General features: G+C 44.3%; 1 protein-coding gene across 2 annotated transcripts in view; it reads right to left on the reverse strand.

Annotated features, from left to right (window-relative positions):
• Positions 1 to 1231: 1231 nt before the first annotated feature.
• LOC133210718 (uncharacterized) overlaps positions 1232 to 20039 on the reverse strand; it is a 34941-nt gene continuing 16133 nt past the window's right edge. Inside the window, exon 2 of one of the 2 annotated variants that reach the window (XM_061350387.1) lies at positions 1232 to 3424. In XM_061350387.1, coding sequence (XP_061206371.1) covers positions 2295 to 3302 — 1008 coding nt within the window. In that variant the 5' untranslated portion in view covers positions 3303 to 3424 and the 3' untranslated portion in view covers positions 1232 to 2294. Of the gene's footprint in view, positions 3438 to 20039 lie in introns of both variants that reach the window. The other variant, XM_061350386.1, reaches the window with a different exon arrangement.

Here is a 20039-nt window from a genome sequence, read left to right on the forward strand (position 1 = left end):
GGGCCCCTCAGTTTAAGAAGGACAGGGACCTGCTGGAGAGAGTCCAGCGCAGGGCAACTAAGATGGAGCATCTCCCTTATGAGGAAAGACTGAGGGAGCTGGGTCTCTATAGTTTGGAGAAGAGCAGATTGAGGGGTGACCTTATTAGTGTATATAAATATATAAAGGGGGAGTGTCACGAGGATGGAGCCAGGCTCTTCTCAGTGGCAAACAATGAAAGGACAAGGGGAAATGGGTACAAACTGGAACACAAGAGGTTCCACTTAAACCTGAGAAGAAACTTCTTCTCAGTGAGGGTGACGGAACACTGGAACAGGCTGCCCAGGGAGGTTGTGGAATCTCCTTCTTTGGAGACATTCAAGACCCGCCTGGACACGTTCCTGTGTAACCTTATCTAGGTGTTCCTGCTCCGGCAGGGGGATTGGACTAGATGATCTTTTGAGGTCCCTTCCAATCTCTAACATACTGTGATACTGTGATATGGTAGGGCTGTGTTTCTAGCCCTGGGCAGTCGGTTCCAAGTTTACTGGACTCCCCTCCAAGTAAAAGCAAACTGTGGCCTGAACTCTGCTGTCAAAGGAATTGAGAAAAATGCATTGGCAATATCAATCGTGGCATCCCACTTGGATGCCTTTGACTCCAGTTCATATTGAAGTTCTAGCGTGTCCGGTACAGCAGCACTCAACGGTGGTGTGACTTCGCTCAGGTCACGATAGCCCACTGTTAATCTCCACTGTCCGTTAGACTTTCGCACTGGCTACACGGGGCTGTTCAAGGGTGACCGGGTCCTTCTGATCACTTCTTGTCTCTCCAGTCTACGGATTAGCTTATGGATGGGAATCAGGGATTCTCAGTTGGTGCGATATTACTTTCGGTGCACTGCTGTGGTCGCGATTGGCACTTGTTGTTCTTTGACCTTCAGCAACTCCACAACAGAAGGATCCTCTGAGAGACCAGGCAAGGTGGACAGCTGCTCAACTTCCTCTGTCTCCAAAGCAGCAATGCCAAAAGGCTATCAGTACCCTTTTGGGTCTTTGAAGTACCCTCTCCTGAGATAGTCTATGCCAAGGATGCATGGATCCTCTGGGCCAGTCACAATGGGGTGCTTTAGCTGTTTCCTCCCTGTCAGGCTGATTTCAGCCTCCAGTACAGTCAACTCTTGGGATCCTCCTGTCACTCCAGCAATAGAAATGGGTTCTACCATTTGGACAGCTTGATGGCATCAGGGTACGCTGTGCTCCGGTATCTACTAGAGCCTTATACTTCTGTGGGACTGATGTGCCAGGCCATCTGATCCACACAGTCCACTAAACCCAACTGTCCCTCACCCCCACCTGGCTGGAGGCAGGTCCCCTCTAATAGTGATCACAGCGTTGGTTACTTACATCTGGTAGACAGGGATTAGTCTTCTTTATCACAGGAGCTGGAGTAAAATCAGCTCTTCCGCTCCATCTGGGAACCTGCTCACCAGAGACTGAAGCTGCAGCTTTCATGGGAAGATCATCCTTGACCTTTGTTCTCTTCTTCAGTTCACGCACCTGTTCCTCCAGAGCTGAGGTAGGTTTTCCATCCCATTTCATCATGTTTTCTCTGTGATCCCGCAGGTAAAACCATAGGGTGTCTCGTTGCATGTACCTCCTTTATCTTCTCTCTCGAGCAGTAGGACGCCTTTTGTTAATAGCTGAGACGTGGGTTGGTACACGTGGGGAGCTGTATAGATCAGAGAGATCATCTCTCAATTGTTTGAACTCCTGGGACAGTTTTTCCACAGCTGAAATGATGGAAGGGGTGAGATTGTCTTCGAATTCGCGGAGTTGACCAATCAGTTCATCCACTTTTAGTGGTACGATGTCATTCCAGGTTACTATTGCCAATGAATGGGCATATGATGATGGTGCATTCCGTGTAAATTTCCATCACATGGGTCGTGTACATTCTACTTCATCTGGATCTATGGGTACATCCCCGTTATTTGGCTTGATGTGATAGACCATCTCTACAACGGCTGATTCCCTCAGAGACTGGATGCCTTTCTCTACAGTAGTCCACTTGGGAGAACAACTCATAACATCGTCCTTGTATGGAAACCTTTATTTCACTGCTGCCAAGAGCCGCTTCCAAAGGCTGAGGGACTGTTTCTCTCTTGCAATTACTTTGTCAGTTCCCCCTTCCCTAGCAAGTGATCCCAGCTGCTTGGATTCCCTACCTTCAAGTGCGTGACCGTCGGACCCATTGTCCCAGCATCGGAGCAACCAGGTGATGATGTGCTCCCCTGGTTGACAAGTAAAATCTTTTCACATATTCCGTAGCTCGCTTGAGGTCCAGGGTCTAGACATCACCTCTTCTTCCTCTTCTTCCTTTGATTCACATTCTAATAACTCCTGGTCAGATGCTGTCCCGGGTGGTGAGTACATTGTTTCTTCATCTTGCTTAATCTTTCTTGCCTCTTCTTTGCTTTTCCCTGTGCGTACATGGGAAACCGATATTGGCATGAATTGGTCCTTTGGTGTAGCTTCTGTACTTGGAGTTGGAATAGCTGCGCTGTCTGTTGCGGTCAGAGTTTGAGTAGCTGCTGTACTTGTCACTGGGGCTGGTGTAGCTGCTGTACTTGGAGTTGGAATAGCTGCGCTGTCTGTTGCGATCAAAGTTTGAGTAGCTGCTGTACTTGTCACTGGGGCTGGTGTAGCTGCTGTACTTGGAGTTGGAATAGCTGCGCTCTCTGTTGCGGTCAGAGTTTGAGTAGCTGCTGTACTTGTCACTGGGGCTGGTGTAGCTGCTGTACTTGGAGTTGGAATAGCTGCGCTGTCTGTTGAGATCAAAGTTTTAGTAGGTACTGTACTTGTCACTGGGGCTGGTGTAGCTGCTGTACTTGTAGTTGGAATAGCTGCGCTGTCTGTTGCGGTCAGAGTTTGAGTAGCTGCTGTACTTGTCACTGGGGCTGGTGTAGCTGCTGTACTTGGAGTTGGAATAGCTGCGCTCTCTGTTGCGGTCAGAGTTTGAGTAGCTGCTGTACTTGTCACTGGGGCTGGTGTAGCTGCTGTACTTGGAGTTGGAATAGCTGCGCTGTCTGTTGCGATCAAAGTTTTAGTAGGTACTGTACTTGTCACTAGGGTTGGTGTAGCTGATGTGCCTGGAGCTGGAGTAGCTGCGCTCTGTTGCTTTGCCATCAGATCCAGGGACATTTTTTTCCTTTTGAAGGTGCTGGATAGTGTTGAAGAGGGCTCTGTAAGCATAGGCCAAGCCCCATCACGTTGCCATGATTTGTCCCTCGCTGGTATGACCAGGACGACAACATACATCATTTAAGTGTTTTACTAATTTTTCTGGATTTTGCACTTGTTTAGTGGTGAAATTCCAAAGCACTGGAGGGGCCCACTGGACTAGATACTTGCCCATACTATCCCACACACCCTGCCACTCATGACTGCCTGGGCACGCTGCAGCCTCATGTTCAACCATCTGTCAGTCAGCACCCCCAGGTCTTTTTCTGCCAAGCATCTTTCCAACCACTCTTCCCCAAGCCTGTAGCATTGCATGGTGTTCTTGTGGCACAAGTGCAGGATCCAGCACTTAGCCTTGTTGAACCTCATGCCATTGGCCACAGCCCATTGATCCAGCCTGTCCAGATCCCTCTGCAGAGCCTTCCTATCCTCCATCAGATCGTCTAACAGTTTGATAGATTTGGCTTGGGATTTCACTGCATTTCCTAGAAATGTAAGATCTTACGTTGGTTGAAGTTTAGCTTCACATACAAAAATTTATTTAATTAAAAGAAAAAGCAACAAAAAACAACACAGCACGCAGTAGTCTGTGTTCTGTTTACATTTGTGCATATGGAAACTTTTGATATAATACGAATGAGAAATATATAAATTCAATTTTTATATATACAGTGATCACTGGATTAAGTGTTCCAGAAAAATTAATCGCAGCCATGAAGAAACTATGGAGAAAATCAGTGTGGTGAACCTTGATAAACTTTTGGGTAACATCTCAGAGATAGAAAAGGTAAGGGATGAAGGTCAAAAAAAAATGTCAAAACTGCAAACTATAAATATTTTGTGATATTTTAATAAGCTTTTCAAGTGTAAGTTTCTTCTACGTGGTATTGGCTGATTCATACTAATATATCTTGTAATACCAACTTTGGAAAGTGTTTGTATTGACTATCTCAGAGTAATATGAGTTACTTCTGTGGAGTCTGAGAAGCCTTTGTTTCTGTGCTATAATTTTAATGGTGCTGAGGCCAATTTTGGCTTCTCAGGAAAAGCATGGAAGTGTCTTTTTGTATCAGAAGCTGGTATTGGAGATAACAGTATTACACAGCTTTGCTGGACTATCCTTTCAAAAATTGTTCCTTGTTCTAGAAAAATGTCATTGCCATAGCAGGAGCATCTGTTCTTATATTTCATATGCATCGAGCTGTCTTTATTTTAGGTACACGTCAGATTGAGCCACTGAGGAAAATCAGTATTGTATTTCTTGTTAAACCTACATTGGCCGTCTTCCTGGTGATTGATACTGATCAGTAAACCCATACTAGAGAGAATATTAAAGGGGATCCTGAAGTAAATTTAGTGTTTCTCATGGAAAAAAAATAATATACCAGTTCCCATGCAAACCCATTACTCACCCATTACCCACCCTCCCTAGGGAAGTGGTCACAGAACAGTTGATGTTAATATCCACCTTACTTTAAGATATTTTTGAGTGCATGCAGTACCTATGAAAGAAAAACTTTCCCTTTGTATTTTCTTTTTTTTTTCCTCTTCATCTGTTTTCTTTTGATTGCCTATTGTAAAAATGAGTGAAAATCATGCTTTACAAATCTGTTTTTTTGTGGTTTGTTTTTGGTTTTTTTTACTTGATTTTATTTGGGGGGGGGACTTATCCTTATTTTATTAATTGCAACTTTGGAGAAGGATATTTTTGCAAGAATGACTTACAGATCTTATTAATTTAAATCTCACTGTCCTGGGTTCAGCAGTAGCAGCCATTTTTCTCCTTCTTAGCAGCTGCTGCAGTGCTGTGTTTTTTACTTTAGCCTGAGAACAACGCTGATAACACTGATGTTTTTAGTTGTTGTTAAGTAATGTCTACCCCAGTCAAGGACTTTTCAGTCTCATGCTCTGCCAGGGAGGAGGGGCATGGGAAGCAGGGAGGAAGCAGAGACAGGATGCATGACTCAAACTAGCTAAAGGGGTATTCCTTACCACAGCACGTCATGCCCAGTATATAAACTGGAAGAAGTTACCCAGAAGTCCCAGATCGCTGCTCAGGTTGGTCTGTGTATTGGTTGGTGGTTGGTGAGCAATTGTATTCTCTTCCCTTGTTATTTCCCCTTATCATTATTGTTATTGGTGGTAGCAGTAGTTGTTCTGTGTTATACCTTAGTTACTGGACTCTTCTTATCTCAACCTGTGGGAGTTACATTCCTTTGATTCCCCCCCCACCCCCCGGGAGCAGGGGGAGGAAGAACAGGGGGGAGTGAGTGAGCGGTTCTGAGTTGCCAGCTGGGCTTAAATCACGACACTCACTTTCACCACATAAATAAGATTAAAGATTTTTAGCCTTCTATTAGCAAACCATAAAACTTCAGAAAAAGAAGATTGGGCATTTAAATCAAGAATAATTTAAATTATGTCATATTTTAGATTTGGCTTATTTAGCAATGTTATTATCCCATGTTTCTACTTCAGGTAAGGTAATGGCATGCAAGAAGAAAGCCTGATGTATATTTTGTTAGTAGCAATTTAAACAGTTTGGTGTGTATAGGAATTATAGTTTATTTTTGAAAGATGCAGTGAACGCAGTGTATAGGACAGGGGTTTGAAAAATTATAATAAGCTAGTTATTATTGGATGGATCTGTGAGTTTCCAGATAATGTATTAGACTCTCTGGAAATCTCTGTTATACTCAGCAATCTATAAAGGGAGGAAGACTGCAGCACTAGGGAACTTTTCTATACAACACTATCTACAACTAAATGTTTTAATAAAGGAAATATAAAGGCAAAATAAATTACTTTCCTACTTTAAATGAGGATTTTCTGCTGCAATGTTTTAGTTCTTCAAGGTTGATGAAAATATCAGTGTGATGATAAACTTCCACAGCCTAAATGTTTAATTTATTAATATTTAACTAAATTTATTAAAATTTTTCCTACCTTAAAATATCTTCCTTTTGTAAATCCATTTGGATAGCTTACAGAAGCTGGCTAAATACTGTTTTTAAGCCTCTTTCACATTTAAGTTTTACACACAGTGAGTATTATAAATTGATAAAAATTGTATGAAGGCATGGAAAATAACAGTAAGTACTGAAAAAAATAAGCTTTGAATAATTGAATTCTACTACCTAAAGGTAGTAAAAATGAACATGAATAGAAAATCCATTATGGACTATGATAAATGGTGTTTTCCTAAAATGTCATTTGTCATTAGTTTTTACGTGTTTGTCCTCCTATAAATGAATGGCTGTTATTGCTAAAATATTTATTCTTCAGAGTAGGAACTTTTCAGATGTAAGTGGAGGAGATCCATCCTCTATCAAATATTTCTCTGACTTTCCCTCTGAAAATGTGGTAATTTCAAATTCAGTCAAGCTACTGACTTCAGAAAATTTCACTTTGTACATACTCCCTAGAAACTGTACAACTGGCTACTAAATTGTCAAGACTCACATCAACACCCCCAAAACTGATCAAGACTTCTATTGTATCTACAAAGATGTTGTGGTTTAAGTTCAAACAGCAGCTAAGCACCCTGCAGCTGCTCACTCACTGCCCCCTCCCCCTGGTGGGATGGGGAGGAGAATCAGAATGCTCCTTGAACTCTGACAGACTTGGTTCTGTGACTACTTCCCTAGGGAGCCTGTTCTGGTGACCACCCACCCTCTCAGTGAAGAACCTCTTCCTAATGTCCAATCTGAACTTCCCCAATACAGTTTCACTCCATTTCCTCATGTCCTATTGCTGGTCACCACAGAGAGAAGATAAGCACTTCCCCCTCCACTGTCCCCTTGAGTAAGTTATAGACTACAATGAGGTCACCCCTCAGCTTTCTCTTCTCCAAGCTGAACAAATCAAGTGACCTCAGCCACTCCTCATAAGTTTTGCCCTTGAGGTCTTTCACCATCTTGATTGCCATCTGGACACACTCTAATAGTTTGATGCCCTTCTTATACTGAGGCACCCAAAACTGGACACAGTACTTGAGGTGGGGCTGCACCAGTGCAGCATAGAGCCTCCCTTGACTGGCTAGCTATAGCGTATGTGATGCACCCTAGAAGCGTTGGAGTTGTCTAGGAGTTGACCCTTTTGGCTGCTAGGGCATACTGTTGACTCATATTAAACTTGCCATCAACCCAAAACCCCAAATCTCTTTCCACGGGCCTGCTCTCCAGCCTCTCATCCACCAATTTGTACATATAACCAGGATTACTCCATCCCAGGTGCAGAATTTGTCACTTGCTCTTGTTAAATTTCACACAGTTGGTGATTGCCCAGATCTTTATTCTATCCAGACCTCTCTGTAAGGCTTCCCTACCCTCAAGGGAGTCCACAGCTCCTCCTAGTTTAGTATCATTGGCAAACTTACATAATGTAAATTTGATTCCTGTCTCCATATCATTTATAAAAACATTGAAGAGCACTGGCCCTAACATTGAGCCCTGGGGAACCCCACTGGTGACTGGCAGCCAGCCTGATGTAACCCTGTTTACTATGTCTGTGAGCATGACCCTTCATCCAATTGCTCACCCAACACAGTGTCCAAAGAAGAGCAACATAGCAGGTCTAGAGCACAAGTGTTATGAGGAGCAGCTGACAGAACTGGATTGTTTCATCCAGAAAAAAGGAGGCTGAGGCAAGACCTTAACACTCTCTACAACTATCTGAAAGGAAGTTGTAGTGAGGTGGATGTCAGTCTCTTCTCCCAAGTAGCAATCCATAGAAGAAGAGGAACTGGCCTCATTGTGCCGTTTGCTTTTCCCGGAGGCTGGTGCATGACAGGGGATGTGATATACCCACTCAGTGCCGTGCTCTTTGGCCCAAGTGTCTATAAGTTTGTTCCAGAAATGAATCCCATTGTCTGACTAAATTCTCTCTGGGGTGCCGTGTCACCACATTTATTTCTCAAGTCCCAGGTTAGTGTTCCCGGCAGTGGTGTGGGGCACAGTGTATGTTTCCAGCCATCTGGTGGTTGCTTCCACCATGGTAAGCACATGGCTTACCATGTGCTTATATTTCTTAACCAAGAAATATAATTATTTATGTTGTCTTAGAGTACCAGTCCCACCAGTCTGACATGCCATTCCCAATTCCCAAATAATTTTAAAATTTCAGAAGGTGCCAAAATATGCATTCAAAAATGCATCTGGCTCATTTTTTTCAGTGGGCAAAACATTTCTGGTGATCAGGTGAGCCACAACATTTGTCATATTGATACCAGTGGAACAGCTCAGCTTGGGGCATGATAATCACAGTGCTGACCTTACTTTTCCCAAATGTTGACCTTATTGTTCTACACAGACATCTGAGCTGCTTATGGATTAAGCACTTTAAGTAAAACTACTGATGTTAATTTGTCAAAAAATGCTGTCTTTGTGAACTGGCAGTTCACTAGAAGCTCAAGAAGCCTGTATGGAAGGGCAAGGTAAACATTTGGGCACAAGAATGTCATTTCAGTGTCCCAAGCTTATCTGATCCTTTCCCTCCTTCCCTGACACCACATTGCTTCCTTGGAAAAGGAGATAATACAATCAAAAGAAAACAGATGAAGAGGAAGAAAAAAAAAAAAAGAAAATACAAAGGGAAAGTTTTTCTTTCATAGGTACTGCATGCACTCAAAAATATTTTAAAGTAAAGTGGATATTAACATCAACTGGAAAATAGTTACTTTAATGCAGTTCTCAAAATATATTTGGGGCTTACATGTATCTTGTTTATGCAAATGAGATGGATTCCATTAAATGACCCAAGATTAAGCATTACTGTTTTTCACACAGTATGTTACATCTTTGCTATTTTATTTTTGTATTTTATATGACTGAAAATAATGAAAATATTTCTTAGAACTTTCTGAATACAAGCAAAAAAATGCTATTTTTAAAAAATAACCTTCATTTACTGATTCCTCTTTTGATTGGCTTAAATGTTAACAACCTGATATATTTTTCTAGCTGAAGAACCAGTAGGATATTTGCTTCATTAATTTCTGATATTTTCTAGAAAATTTTAAAGATTGAAGATGTACTAATATCTTTTGATCCAAGTTTTACATCTTGAGTTTTAAATTGATATAAAAATTAATATTTTCACAATGCTGCAGTCACAAACCTGTATTATTTGCCATTCCATTATAGAGAAGAACAGTGCTTCACCTGAGACCCTGTGCTGTTGAAAGTTTACTCTGTAGAACTAAGAATGCTGATTTACATCACTAGTTATAAATCAGTTTCTTCTCAGTTCTGTAGTCCACAATCTGGGTCAATCCTCAACAAGGTTCTTTCTACTGCTTTGCATAAGAGGCTGTCAGTGCCCTTGCTCAGCACCAACATGAGTAATGGGTTTGCATGGGAACTGGTATATTATTTTTTTTCCATGAGAAACACTAAATTTACTTCAGGATCCCCTTTAATATTCTCTCTAGTATGGGTTTACTGATCAGTATCAATCACCAGGAAGACGGCCAATGTAGGTTTAACAAGAAATACAATACTGATTTTCCTCAGTGGCTCAATCTGACGTGTACCTAAAATAAAGACAGCTCGATGCATATGAAATATAAGAACAGATGCTCCTGCTATGGCAATGACATTTTTCTAGAACAAGGAACAATTTTTGAAAGGATAGTCCAGCAAAGCTGTGTAATACTGTTATCTCCAATACCAGCTTCTGATACAAAAAGACACTTCCATGCTTTTCCTGAGAAGCCAAAATTGGCCTCAGCACCATTAAAATTATAGCACAGAAACAAAGGCTTCTCAGACTCCACAGAAGTAACTCATATTACTCTGAGATAGTCAATACAAACACTTTCCAAAGTTGGTATTACAAGATATATTAGTATGAATCAGCCAATACCACGTAGAAGAAACTTACACTTGAAAAGCTTATTAAAATATCACAAAATATTTATAGTTTGCAGTTTTGACATTTTTTTTTGACCTTCATCCCTTACCTTTTCTATCTCTGAGATGTTACCCAAAAGTTTATCAAGGTTCACCACACTGATTTTCTCCATAGTTTCTTCATGGCTGCGATTAATTTTTCTGGAACACTTAATCCAGTGATCACTGTATATATAAAAATTGAATTTATATATTTCTCATTCGTATTATATCAAAAGTTTCCATATGCACAAATGTAAACAGAACACAGACTACTGCGTGCTGTGTTGTTTTTTGTTGCTTTTTCTTTTAATTAAATAAATTTTTGTATGTGAAGCTAAACTTCAACCAACGTAAGATCTTACATTTCTAGGAAATGCAGTGAAATCCCAAGCCAAATCTATCAAACTGTTAGACGATCTGATGGAGGATAGGAAGGCTCTGCAGAGGGATCTGGACAGGCTGGATCAATGGGCTGTGGCCAATGGCATGAGGTTCAACAAGGCTAAGTGCTGGATCCTGCACTTGTGCCACAAGAACACCATGCAATGCTACAGGCTTGGGGAAGAGTGGTTGGAAAGATGCTTGGCAGAAAAAGACCTGGGGGTGCTGACTGACAGATGGTTGAACATGAGGCTGCAGCGTGCCCAGGCAGTCATGAGTGGCAGGGTGTGTGGGATAGTATGGGCAAGTATCTAGTCCAGTGGGCCCCTCCAGTGCTTTGGAATTTCACCACTAAACAAGTGCAAAATCCAGAAAAATTAGTAAAACACTTAAATGATGTATGTTGTCGTCCTGGTCATACCAGCGAGGGACAAATCATGGCAACGTGATGGGGCTTGGCCTATGCTTACAGAGCCCTCTTCAACACTATCCAGCACCTTCAAAAGGAAAAAAATGTCCCTGGATCTGATGGCAAAGCAACAGAGCGCAGCTACTCCAGCTCCAGGCACATCAGCTACACCAACCCTAGTGACAAGTACAGTACCTACTAAAACTTTGATCGCAACAGACAGCGCAGCTATTCCAACTCCAAGTACAGCAGCTACACCAGCCCCAGTGACAAGTACAGCAGCTACTCAAACTCTGACCGCAACAGAGAGCGCAGCTATTCCAACTCCAAGTACAGCAGCTACACCAGCCCCAGTGACAAGTACAGCAGCTACTCAAACTCTGACCGCAACAGACAGCGCAGCTATTCCAACTACAAGTACAGCAGCTACACCAGCCCCAGTGACAAGTACAGTACCTACTAAAACTTTGATCTCAACAGACAGCGCAGCTATTCCAACTCCAAGTACAGCAGCTACACCAGCCCCAGTGACAAGTACAGCAGCTACTCAAACTCTGACCGCAACAGAGAGCGCAGCTATTCCAACTCCAAGTACAGCAGCTACACCAGCCCCAGTGACAAGTACAGCAGCTACTCAAACTTTGATCGCAACAGACAGCGCAGCTATTCCAACTCCAAGTACAGCAGCTACACCAGCCCCAGTGACAAGTACAGCAGCTACTCAAACTCTGACCGCAACAGACAGCGCAGCTATTCCAACTCCAAGTACAGAAGCTACACCAAAGGACCAATTCATGCCAATATCGGTTTCCCATGTACGCACAGGGAAAAGCAAAGAAGAGGCAAGAAAGATTAAGCAAGATGAAGAAACAATGTACTCACCACCCGGGACAGCATCTGACCAGGAGTTATTAGAATGTGAATCAAAGGAAGAAGAGGAAGAAGAGGTGATGTCTAGACCCTGGACCTCAAGCGAGCTACGGAATATGTGAAAAGATTTTACTTGTCAACCAGGGGAGCACATCATCACCTGGTTGCTCCGATGCTGGGACAATGGGTCCGACGGTCACGCACTTGAAGGTAGGGAATCCAAGCAGCTGGGATCACTTGCTAGGGAAGGGGGAACTGACAAAGTAATTGCAAGAGAGAAACAGTCCCTCAGCCTTTGGAAGCGGCTCTTGGCAGCAGTGAAATAAAGGTTTCCATACAAGGACGATGTTATGAGTTGTTCTCCCAAGTGGACTACTGTAGAGAAAGGCATCCAGTCTCTGAGGGAATCAGCCGTTGTAGAGATGGTCTATCACATCAAGCCAAATAACGGGGATGTACCCATAGATCCAGATGAAGTAGAATGTACACGACCCATGTGATGGAAATTTACACGGAATGCACCATCATCATATGCCCATTCATTGGCAATAGTAACCTGGAATGACATCGTACCACTAAAAGTGGATGAACTGATTGGTCAACTCCGCGAATTCGAAGACAATCTCACCCCTTCCATCATTTCAGCTGTGGAAAAACTGTCCCAGGAGTTCAAACAATTGAGAGATGATCTCTCTGATCTATACAGCTCCCCACGTGTACCAACCCACGTCTCAGCTATTAACAAAAGGCGTCCTACTGCTCGAGAGAGAAGATAAAGGAGGTACATGCAACGAGACACCCTATGGTTTTACCTGCGGGATCACAGAGAAAACATGATGAAATGGGATGGAAAACCTACCTCAGCTCTGGAGGAACAGGTGCGTGAACTGAAGAAGAGAACAAAGGTCAAGGATGATCTTCCCATGAAAGCTGCAGCTTCAGTCTCTGGTGAGCAGGTTCCCAGATGGAGCGGAAGAGCTGATTTTACTCCAGCTCCTGTGATAAAGAAGACTAATCCCTGTCTACCAGATGTAAGTAACCAACGCTGTGATCACTATTAGAGGGGACCTGCCTCCAGCCAGGTGGGGGTGAGGGACAGTTGGGTTTAGTGGACTGTGTGGATCAGATGGCCTGGCACATCAGTCCCACAGAAGTATAAGGCTCTAGTAGATACCGGAGCACAGCGTACCCTGATGCCATCAAGCTGTCCAAATGGTAGAACCCATTTCTATTGCTGGAGTGACAGGAGGATCCCAAGAGTTGACTGTACTGGAGGCTGAAATCAGCCTGACAGGGAGGAAACAGCTAAAGCACCCCATTGTGACTGGCCCAGAGGATCCATGCATCCTTGGCATAGACTATCTCAGGAGAGGGTACTTCAAAGACCCAAAAGGGTACTGATAGCCTTTTGGCATTGCTGCTTTGGAGACAGAGGAAGTTGAGCAGCTGTCCACCTTGCCTGGTCTCTCAGAGGATCCTTCTGTTGTGGAGTTGCTGAAGGTCAAAGAACAACAAGTGCCAATCGCGACCACAGCAGTGCACCGAAAGTAATATCGCACCAACTGAGAATCCCTGATTCCCATCCATAAGCTAATCCGTAGACTGGAGAGACAAGAAGTGATCAGAAGGACCCGGTCACCCTTGAACAGCCCCGTGTAGCCAGTGCGAAAGTCTAACGGACAGTGGAGATTAACAGTGGGCTATCGTGACCTGAGCGAAGTCACACCACCGTTGAGTGCTGCTGTACCGGACACGCTAGAACTTCAATATGAACTGGAGTCAAAGGCATCCAAGTGGGATGCCACGATTGATATTGCCAATGCATTTTTCTCAATTCCTTTGACAGCAGAGTTCAGGCCACAGTTTGCTTTTACTTGGAGGGGAGTCCAGTAAACTTGGAACCGACTGCCCAGGGCTAGAAACACAGCCCTACCATATCACAGTATCACAGTATGTTAGAGATTGGAAGGGACCTCAAAAGATCATCTAGTCCAATCCCCCTGCCGGAGCAGGAACACCTAGATAAGGTTACACAGGAACGTGTCCAGGCGGGTCTTGAATGTCTCCAAAGAAGGAGATTCCACAACCTCCCTGGGCAGCCTGTTCCAGTGTTCCGTCACCCTCACTGAGAAGAAGTTTCTTCTCAGGTTTAAGTGGAACCTCTTGTGTTCCAGTTTGTACCCATTTCCCCTTGTCCTTTCATTGTTTGCCACTGAGAAGAGCCTGGCTCCATCCTCGTGACACTCCCCCTTTATATATTTATATACACTAATAAGGTCACCCCTCAATCTGCTCTTCTCCAAACTATAGAGACCCAGCTCCCTCAGTCTTTCCTCATAAGGGAGATGCTCCATCTTAGTTGCCCTGCGCTGGACTCTCTCCAGCAGGTCCCTGTCCTTCTTAAACTGAGGGGCCCAGAACTGGACACAGTATTCCAGATGAGGTCTCACCAGGGCAGAGTAGAGGGGAAGGAGGACCTCTCTCGACCTACCAACCACCCCCCTTCTAATACACCCCAGGATGCCATTGGCCTTCTTGGCCACAAGGGCACAGTGTCGGCTCATGGTCACCCTGTCATCCACCAGGACCCCCAGGTCCCTCTCCCCTACACTGCTCTCTAACAGGTCGTTCCCCAATCTATACTGGAACCTGGGGTTGTTCCTGCCCAGATGCAGGACTCTACACTTTCCCTTGTTATATTTCATCAAGTTATTCCCCGCCCAACCCTCCAGCCTGTCCAGGTCTCTCTGGATGGCAGCACAGCCTTCTGGCGTGTCGGCCACTCCTCCCAGCTTAGTGTCATCAGCAAACTTGCTGACAGTACACTCAATACCCTCATCTAGATCGTTGATGAATATATTAAATAATACTGGTCCCAGAACCGACCCTTGAGGCACTCCACTAGTTACAGGCCTCCAACTAGACTCTGCCCCATAGACTACAACTCTCTGGCTTCTCTCCTTCAGCCAGTTCACAGTCCACCTCACTACCCGATCATCCAGACCACACTTCCTCAATTTAGCCGCAAGGATGCTGTGGGAGACCGTGTCAAAAGCTTTGCTGAAGTCAAGGTAGACCACATCCACCACTCTACCATGGACCGATCCAGACTGCACTGAAACAAGGGCAAACTGCAGAACACCATCAATACATTGATGACATAATCGTGTGGCGTGATACAGAGGAATAAGTCTTTGAGAAAGGGAGGAAAATAACCCAAATCCTGCTGAAAGCCGGTTTTGCCATAAAATGGAGTAAGGTCAAGGGACCTGCACAGGAGATTAATTTTTTGGGAATAAAATGGCAAGATGGACCAGATCCCCACACAGATGTGATCAACAAGATAACAGCAAAGTCTCCAACAACTAATAAGAAAGAAACACAAGCTTTCTTAGGTGTTGTGAGGTTCTAAGAATGCACATCCCAAATTACAGTCTGATTGTAAGCCCACTCTATCACATGACCCAGAAGAAGAATGATTCCAAATAGGGCCCTGAGCAACAACAAGCCTTTGAACAAATTAAACGAGAGATAGTTCATGCAGTAGCCCTTGGACCAGTCCGGACCAGGCCAGATGTAAAAAATGTACTGTACACTGCAGCTGGGGACAATGGTCCTCCCTGGAGCCTCTGGCAGAAAGCTGCAGGGGAGACCCGAGGTAGACCCCTCGGCTTTTGGAGTCTGGGACACAAAGGATCTGAGGCCAGCTATACCCCAACTGAGAAAGAGATACTGGCAGCCTATGAAGGGGTTCGAGCTGCTTCGGAAGTGATTGGCACTGAAGCACAGGTCCTCCTGGCACCCTGTTTGCCTGTGCTGGGCTGGATGTTCAAAGGCAGGGTCTCCTCTACACATCATGCAACTGATGCTACATGGAGTAAATGGGCTGCACTAATTACACAAACATCGGAGATGGAAGGCAGCTGTATGGAATCCTCTACGACAAGTTGCAGAAACTGCTGAAGGACAGGGTGAATCGAGTCAGTTTGCTGAGGTGAAAGCCATCCAGCTGGCCCTGGACATTGCTGAATGAGAAAAGTGGCCAGTACTTTATACTGACTCATGGATGGTGGCAAATGCCCTGTGGGGGTGGTTGCAGCAGTGGAAGAAGAGCAACTGGCAACGCAGAGGTAAACCTATCTGGGCTGCTGCACTGTGGAAAGATATTGCTGCCTGGGTGCAGAACCTGGTGGTGAAGGTACGTCATGTAGATGCCCATGTACCCAAGAGTCGGGCCACTGAGGAACACCAGAACAACCAACAAGTGGATAAAGCTGCTAAGATTGAAGTGCCTCAGATGGACTTAGATTGGCAACATCAGGGTGAATTATTTTTGGCACACTGGGACCATGACACTCCAGGCCATCAGGGCAGAGATGCAACATACAGATGGGCTCGGGATCGAGGGGTGGGCTTAACAGTGAACACTATTGCCCAGGTTATTCATGAGTGTGAAACATGTGCTGCAGTTAAGCAAGCCAAGCAGTTAAAGCCTCTTTGTATGGAGGATGATGACTGAAGTATAAATATGGGGAGGCCTGGCAGATTGATTATATCACACTGCCACCAACCCGCCAAGGCAAGCGCCGTGTGCTTACCATGGTGGAAGCAACCACCAGATGGCTGGAAATGTACGCTGTTCTCCACGCCAGTGCCCGAAACACTATCCTGGGCATTGAGAAACAAATCTTGTGACACGGCACCCCAGAGACCTTTATAGGGATTGGTCCATGCACTAAGGAATTCTCTCTCTCTCTCTCTGTGTGTATGTATATATATGTATATATATGAGGTAAGAGTGATGGTATATTGAAAATGTGGGATCTGAGCATGACGTGAATGATATGGAATAAGGGGTGGATACTGTCCTGGGTTCAGCAGTAGCGGGCATTTTCTCCTTCTTAGTAGCTGGTGCAGTGCTGTGTTTTTGACTTTCAACCTGGGTACAGTGCTGATAACACTGATATTTTTAGTTGCTGCTTTAGTAATGTTTACTCTGACCAAGGTCTTTCTCAGTCTCATTCTCTGCCAGGGAGGAGGGGAAGCCAGGATGAAGCAGAGAAAGGACACCTGACTCAAACTAGCCAAAGAGCTATTCCATACCACAGCATTTTATGCCCTCTATATAAACTGGGGGAGTTACCAGGAAGGGTTAGATCACTGCTTTTTTTTTTTTTTTTTTTTTTTTTTTGTGCTGTACCTTAGCTCCTGGACTGTTCTTATCTCCACTCATGGGAGTTACATTCTTTCGATTCGCCTCCCCAACCCTCTGGGAGCTGAGGGGAGGAAGGGGGGGAGGGGGGAGTGAGCCAGCGTCTGTGTGGCTGACTGGGCTTAAACCACAACAATACCACAGCACATCCACATACCACAGTGAGGGGGATGTAGGGAGAGAGTGAGCGAGCACCTGCATGATTCTGAGTTACCTGCTGGTCTTAAACCACGACTGGAGTAGAGGTAGCGAATCACCTCTCTTGACCTTCCAGTCACACTTCTGATGCTGCCCCGCATACGGTTGGCTTTCTGCACTGCAAGGGCACACTGCCAGCTCATAATCACTTCAGCATCCCCGAGTACCCACACAGCTCAATCCACTCATCTCTCAGGCTGTATTTGTGCTTGGGATTGCCCCAACCCTGGTGCATAACCTTGCACTTGGCCTTGTTGAACTTCATGAGGTTGGCATTGGGCCACCTCTCAAGCCTGTCAAGGTCCCTCTGGATGGCATCCCTTCCCTCCAGCGTGTCGACTGTACTGCACAGCTTGGTGTCATCAACAAACTTTCTGAGGGTGCACTCAATCCCACTGTTTATGTCACTGAGAAAGATGTTGGACAGTGCTGGTGCCAATACTGACCCCTGAGGAACACCACTGGTCACTGGTCTCCACAAGGACATCAAGCCATTGACTGCAACTCTTGAGTGTGACCATATTCTGGTTTTGGCTGGGATAGTTAATTTTCTTCTCAGTAGCTGGTACAGTGCTGTGTTTTTTTGTTTTAGTCTGAGAATAACACTGATAACACACTGATGTTTTAGTTGTTACTAAGTAGTGCTTACTCTAAATGAAGGACTTTTCATTTTCTTATGTCCTGACAATGAGGAGATGCACTAGAACCTTGGATGGAGTGTAGCCAGGACAGCTGACCTTAACTAGCCAAAGGGGTATTCTATACCATAGAATATCATGCTCAGTATATAAACTGGGGGAATGGTTTGGGAGCTATCATTTGCTGCTTGGGATGGGCTGGGTACTGGTCAGCAGGTGGTGAACATTTTTATTGTCTGTCACTTCTGCTTTGTCAATTTTTATTTCTCTTTTTTTTCCATTGTTCCCTGTTATCATCATTGTTATTGTTATTGTTGTTATTATTCTATTATTATTATATTTTACTGAATTTCAATTATTAAACTGTTCTTATCTTAAGCCGTAGGTTTTACCTTCTTCTGATTCTTCTGAAGGGGGGTGGGGAAGGGGGTAGGAGTGAGTGGCTTCATGGTACTTGATCTGCCAGCTGGGTTTAAACTGCAGCAGTCCTTTGTGGCACACAATGTGGGACATGAAAGGTTGAGATAACGATGTATCTGACCAGAGCGTGTTAAAACAAATTTGTTGTAAGCGTTGATTGTACTGTAATAGTAATTTGTCATGATGTTTCTTCATTTGTTTTCAGAGTTCATGAGTGTGTGCTCATAGACACGCTATGTAATACTATTCTTGTTTTACGTGCTCCCTATGGTAATGTTTTTCCATGGGGCTTGGGATAAGGTTATCATTTCCTTGAACAACATTTCGTTGTTCGGTGCTGGGTTATGTTACGATAGAATCATGTCAAGAATCTAATTTGGTATGCGCACTCAGTATCATCGTCACTTTTTTCCCTCGGGAGCCATGTGGTGAAAACTATTAATAATTACAACTTTGGCCTTTTCTCCTCGAGAGCCAACCTGTAACAGAAACATCTTCCTACAGCTGCCTGCCTGCCTATATCCTCCTCCTCCTCCAGGATAATTACAGTAGTATATAAGAATTTTAATACCCTTTAGATACCCTTGAAATCAGCCTGGTTCTTTTGCTAGGAACCAGCGTGGTTTTGAATATGGTTCAGATCTTGCTTAGGGTTAAACAGCTACCTGTGGCTACTCCAACCACTTTGAGAAACACTGTGGCTCAAAGGAGAAGGACTCAAAGTGTTGCTACTCAAACTCCAGCAACAAGGATTGCAGCTACATCAACCCTTGTGACATGCACTATAGTTACTCTAACCCCAGCAACAAACAAAGGGTTAATGCAAAAGTGCAGTTGCCGGCAGGTAGAAGCAGGCAGGCAGCTGTAGCTGCTGCTGAGCAAGCAGGCGTTCATGTCTGTTGCCGGCCGGAGTTTTTTCGCTGTGCAAAGCAGGGTGAGTGACCTCGGGGGGGGGGGGGGGGGCAAAGAAAGAAAGTTTGATAAGAGCTCAGTCCCCATGTTCAAAAGAAGCTGCCGTCCAATCCGGCTCCTGGTGCACCACAAAAAAAAATCAAAAAACAAACAAAAAAACCCACAAACCCCCCCCCCAAAAAAAAAAAAAACAACAAAAAAACAACCAAAAAAAAAAAAAAACAACCTCCAAACAACAAGATACCTCTCAATCTATTGAGGTATTGAGGCAATTTGTAGAGACGTCACAGACAAAGCCTAAAGAGCACCTGCAACACAGTGGGTGCATGGTAGGAGCCTTGCTTAGTATGTTTAAAGTAACCTGGGGGTGAATCCAAGACTTGGAGGAACAGATCAGTTGAAACAAGAACTGATAACTGAAAAAGCGAGAGGGGTAGTGCAAACACAAGCTTTATGATCCATCACCTAAGCAGCATCAGGGTGGCAGGAAAAAAAAAAAAAAAAGGGAGCAACAAATTCCTCATTTAACCTGTCTGCTTCTCAAGAACTGATAATCTGGAGGAGGGGGTATATTTGTGTCCTCCTGCCTACAGGTCCATGGCGACTGCCTGCAAAGTTTGTCAAGCCTTGCCATGAGCTGGACAGATGAATGGAGGAACCTGATGCCTCAGCTACAGGAGCTGACTGTGAATACCCCAAGCAGAATGAGATAGATGAAGAGAAAAACCAATGATTGTTAAACATCGTTTGGGGGCAACTGAAAAGTAACAGCTTGAATATGTGTGCTTGTAAAGCAGCTATTATTAGAGGCTTTGATTTTGTGTATAAAACCACCTGTATTTACTAGCCAGTTGCTAATAAGAAACTACACCTTGTATTGTATAG

Source organism: Neopsephotus bourkii, unplaced genomic scaffold, assembly GCF_033783945.1.
Source record: "Neopsephotus bourkii isolate Nb327-2 ecotype Australia unplaced genomic scaffold, CSIRO-AGI_Nbou_v1 NB_485, whole genome shotgun sequence".
Classification (NCBI taxonomy): Eukaryota; Metazoa; Chordata; class Aves; order Psittaciformes; family Psittacidae; genus Neopsephotus; species Neopsephotus bourkii.